This window comes from Hippopotamus amphibius, chromosome 1, assembly GCF_030028045.1.
Source record: "Hippopotamus amphibius kiboko isolate mHipAmp2 chromosome 1, mHipAmp2.hap2, whole genome shotgun sequence".
NCBI lineage: Eukaryota > Metazoa > Chordata > Mammalia > Artiodactyla > Hippopotamidae > Hippopotamus > Hippopotamus amphibius.
The window spans coordinates 219,730,468-219,735,818 of record NC_080186.1 but is presented as its reverse complement, the minus strand read 5'-3'; the positions used below and the strand labels follow the sequence as shown (position 1 = coordinate 219,735,818).

The window sequence follows — 5,351 nt, the reverse complement described above, 5'->3', positions numbered from 1 at the left end:
GTCCCAGGTTCAATCCCTAATCTAAGGAACTAAGATCCCACAAGCCATGCAGTGAGGCCAAAAATAGATAGATAGATAGATAGATAGATAGATAGATAGATAGATAGATGATACACAGAAACAAGTTTACATCAAAATCTGCATTTCTTCATGTCTCTGAACCTGGAGTCCTGTGACCAGAGAACATGTCACCCTCAAGACCCACTTTTCCTGTCATCAGTCTTCTCATCTACTCACTTTATCAGTCCACCTTCCTCTTCCTAACTGCCCTTCTTACTTCTCCTGCCTCTCAACCCTCTTCCTTACAACTCCCATTCCAGTGTCTACAAAGAACTCTCCAACACCTTCAAATATTTTATTCTATATTAGCTCAACCAGCGACTCTCAACCCTGACTACACATTAAAAGAAGTTAAAAGAAAAAATGCCTGAGCCTCGCCCATGCAGAACCTGATTCAGTTAGTCTGGGGTCTAGCCCTGGCATGGGCTTGTTTGTTTAATCTCCCTAGGTGACTTCAATGTACATCCAAGCTTCAGAACCACAGCCTAAACTAAAACTGGATTCTCCCCTGGCAAACAAGCTCCCTTTACCTCTTTCTGGAAACTACACATTCTCCCATACCTGAATACCACCAGACAAGAAAGGGCAATCAAACGCAGGCTCTTCCAGACCATAGGTCTTCCATTCTCATGCTAAAACAAAACAAAACAAAATGTCTTTCTTGGAGGTACTTTATTTAAACAACTCTGTCTCCTCTACCCCTACCACCATCCTTATCTGCCTGAATAACTTCTACATCCATTAAGATTCAACTAAAACATCATGTCCTCTGGGAAGCCTTCTCTGGCAGGCTGAGTGATCTAGGAACCACCCTGCCTTCTTGCTATACCCAGTGGATGCCCTGCCATAGCCTTTAGGTCCCTGTTCATAGGGATCTATTACTTCCCTGTCTGCCTACCTCAATAAACTGTGAGTTCCCTGAGAGTAGGAATTACAGCTTCTTCATCTCTGTGTCCTCACATGTAACCTATACAGTGCCTGGCACATGGTTGGCTTTCAATAAATCCTTGTGAGAGAGCAAGTAGCAGAAAAGAGAGAAGGAAATTTGAGGATGAGGAGGAGTAAAGAAAAAATATCTCTCTTCCACTGTCATCCTCTGGCCTTCGAAGAATAAAATTGATTTTACTTAGCATATTTTTGGAACCATAATGTAGAGACACAGCATAGAAAGTACAAATCTAAGACAACTCTTCATTTTTAGAACAGACAAGCACGTTACAATAAAGTTAGCCTATGTGTAGAAAGTCTTTTTAGAATATATTTCTAGTCATCTATTAGGTTGGCCAAAAAGTTCGTTCGGGTCTTTCCATGCGATCTTACGGAAAAACCCAAACTAAGCTTTTGGCCAACCCAATACTAAGGACAGTATTATTCACCTCCCACTTCTATACCACTGGTGACCCAGACCTTCCTTGACAATCTCATTCTGTTTATGGTGGAAAGAATAATGCCCCTCAAAGATGTCCATATCCCAAACCCCTGAATGTGTGAACATTACCTCACATGGAAAAATGTAATTTGCACATGTGATTAAGGATTTTGAGATGTGGGGATTATCTGGATGGGCCCAATGTGATCATAAGGGTCCTTGTAAGTGAAAGAGGGAGGCAGGAGGCTCAGTGTCAGAATGACTCAACCATCCATTACTGGCTTTGAAGACAGAAGAAGAGCCAAGAAATGCAGGCAGCCTCTAGAAGCTAGAAAAGGGAAGGAAATAGGTTCTTCCCTAGAGCCTCCAGAAGGAATACAGCCTTGTTGACACTTTGATTTTAGCCCAGTGAAACCCATCTGGACTTCTGACCACCAGAATTGTAAAATAATAAATTTGTGTTGTTTTAAGTCACTAAATGTGTGGCTGCTTAAATGTTCACTGGGTACACTCACTCTTGTCAGGGTATGTTTCTTGCTTTTGAATTGATGTCACTTCTGCCACAGTTACTGTGGAATAATCACTGAGCGTCTTGATGATGACCCTGAGTCATGACAAGACCCTCAATCATAAATGAAGGACTAAGCAGTTGTAACCCCAGTAGCACACATACTCAATCGTGGAGGGGAGGTTACCACACAATCCATGCCCCAAATAGACATAGTATGATCAAGCACGAAACGAACAAAAAAATGAAGTGCCTGGAAAAATGCATGAAATAGTTCTTAACTTCGGACTCTAGCTATACTTGCATAGCTTGGAGACCCTGGAACTCTGGTACACTGGTTACTAGTCCCTTTACTCTGTTGTGTCCCCTGCTGAAGGACATCAGGCTTTGTTCTAAGGCTAGGACTGTGAGGACAGAAGAAGAAGGGAAAGGGGAAAGAGGGCCTCACAGTGTCCATTCTCGGGTTACGGTAGGTACAAAATAATCAGACTTGCTGCATTGCCCAGACTGATAATAACCGGCATCTCCTAAAGGACATTATGCTAAAAAGTGTCTATCCCTTGTTCCAGACTGTCTGGAGGAGGAGGAAGCGAGAAGGAAAAGAAAAACCAGCATATCAATGTTGAACTCATACATATTTTAGAATGATTCATTAAATTTTAAAAGAGAATTCAGGTTAACTCTAAAGTAGCCAGAAATTTTACAGAATCAGTATTCCTCATTTTCTGAACTTTCTGATCAGTCAGTATTTTAGCATACAGCTTATCATTTTAGGTTTAAGGTCTTTTTCTTTTAATGACTGTAATATATTGCATACTTCCTTCTCCCCACCCAAGCACAGAACCAACTGAGAGAGTCATAGGGATCAGAAACATGGAAATCAAAGTGTCAGCTTCATTGCTAACAAAGTGGAGAATAGCCGTTAGGTGTGGGACAACTATAGGCTTCTTGCTACAGCACCTCCAAATTAAGCAGGATGACCTACTCAGTTACTGGTAGCTGGCAGAAGTGATCCAGCCCCAGGAGCAGAGCTGCCCAGAGTTAAATCCCAACAAGAGCCCAGAAGGGGCCTAAATAGGCATGCCCACTGTCTCCTAGCTTCTCATCCCAGGGAAGATTGTCCCAGGGAGAAGTAAGTGAGGAGGAGAGAAAGGCGAGGAGTGTTACACTAGTAAAAGGTTTTCAACATGGATATGTGAGGAATAGGGAATGAATATATGAATATAGGGAATGAATATGACAGTTGTTTCTAAACGATAGCAAATAAAGCTATCCTATAATTAAACTAAGTAATTATATTCCGAGAAATCTGAAAGCAATATTAACAAGACCTGATTAAAGATCCATCATCCCAAAGCATACATGAAAGCAGCAGTCTCCATTCTCATTGTGATGAAGGACAGTCTGAGGTGTGTTACTCACGATAAAGCATGGACATTTACAAATGATGCCTGTTGGCTTCAGAAATTAGAGCTTGTTCAAAGTCGTCCCTATAATAACATTACTCTTATTTGCCTTATTTCAGATTTACTATCTTGAGTGGGAGAAGAAGGGAAGGGCTTATATACAGCATTCCAGAAATTACACGTAACCCAGTCTTCCTTATCTGTGAAGTAGCTCATAGTGAAAGACATTTCATGGTAGCATTAACAGTATGGCAACCATGAATTACTGGAAATGCTTTTGAGCTGGGATTTTTGTAGTTACTTCTATTTCTTTTTTATTTTATCCAGGGATGAATTTGATTAAGAAAGCAAATGGAGATTTTTTTTTTAAGCATGAATATCAACATGACACATGATCAAGAATGACCCTACAAACACTTTTGGTTAATAATGACAGAAGAGGGACTTCCCTGGTGGTGCAGTAGATCAGACTCCATGCCCCCAATGCAGGAGGTCCAGGTTTGATCCCTGGTCAGGGAACTAGATCCCACATGCATGCCACAACTAAGAGTTTGCATGCCACAACTAAGGGTTCGCATGCCACAACTAAGGAGCCAGCCTCCCGCAACTAAGACCTGCAGCAACTAAGACCCAGTGCAGCCATATGAGTAAATTTTAAAAAAAAAATCAATAATGACAGAACTACAGTAGGCTGTTAAAAGCAGACCATGTAATAAAATTTGTGAAATTTTCATGAACTATATTAATATCATTATAAAAAATTAATTACCACAGTTCATACATCAGAATTTAAATAATAAAATAGGGGAGCTTTGTTTTAGTCTCTAGTTGCATAGAGTTGCTCCTAAGGAGTTGCAGTTCAAAAAAAATTAAAATTCATTTTTTAAATGTCATGATTTCTAAAAGCAGATTAGCTATAAATATTTATTTTTATTATAAGATCATTTCAAGATTTTTAACAGTTTATTTGTTCATTTGCTTATAAATGAATTTATAAATACTTTCATAAACATAAATTCCCCTCATAAAAGGTTTATGGCATTTTTTCCTTTACTTCCCTGAAAGTAACCTCCCAAGTTGATGAGGTTTGCCAATTCTGAAAATATTGTATATTATGCTCACAAATTGCTAAAAAAGTATGAAAAATGAGTATTCTTCTGACATAAAGTCCACCTCAATCCTTCTGCAACACTATCTTCTTAGGACAGCTTTAGGTTGGCCAAGAACAAGATTTTCCCTTAACAACAAATCAGTGCCATTGCTAGGCGATTATGACATAGGAAGAGTAACCTCCAATCAAAGAGAAGCCCCACAAGTCTGATTGTGACATGCCAATATAAATAGGAGCGCTCCCCTCACTCTTAGGCCCTTCTCCTCTCCACTTGTAACTGATAAGGAGGACAACATCTACAATGGCCAGAAACATCAACAAAAAGAAGAGGTGCTCCAGAGGACATCGAAACCCAGCCTCCAGAAAGAAATCACGTTCCCACACACATGGTCAAAGAAATTATTCACTCTACATAAACAGGGTCCTAAAGGAAGTGGTTCCCCACAGCGGCATATCATCTCACACCTTGGACATCATGAACACCATGATCAACGGCATTTTTGAGCGCATTTCTACGGAAGCCTGCAACCTGATGCATTACAGAAAACGTCGTACCCTCACACCTGAGGACTTCCAGAAGGCAGTGTATTTGCTGTTGCCTGGGAAACTAGCTAAGTACGCAGTGGCTTTTGCAAATGAAGCTGTCCAACGATATGTCAGCTCCTAAACTCCATGTTCCAGCTTCATTAAATCTTGGGGAAAGTAAATCGAACTTACTACCCAAATGATCACTTCAATATTGAATTCATTCTTCTTTTTTATAACATAGTCGTATTTCCTGCTATTTTCCCTATTTGTCTTATCTCTAGAAGAATAATTACTCTCTTGCTACTTTACCTTTTAACAATTTAGGTTTTCCTGACATCCAACTCTCATCCAGAACTCTTGTTTTTCCTA

At 40.0% G+C, this 5,351-nt stretch overlaps 1 protein-coding gene across 1 annotated transcript; it reads left to right on the top strand.

The window, feature by feature from the left end:
* Positions 1 to 4,755: 4,755 nt before the first annotated feature.
* On the top strand, positions 4,756 to 5,121 carry LOC130844202 (histone H2B subacrosomal variant-like). The gene has a single exon (XM_057720438.1). It carries the CDS (start codon positions 4,756 to 4,758, stop codon positions 5,119 to 5,121), a length of 366 nt encoding a protein of 121 aa, XP_057576421.1.
* Positions 5,122 to 5,351: the final 230 nt, after the last annotated feature.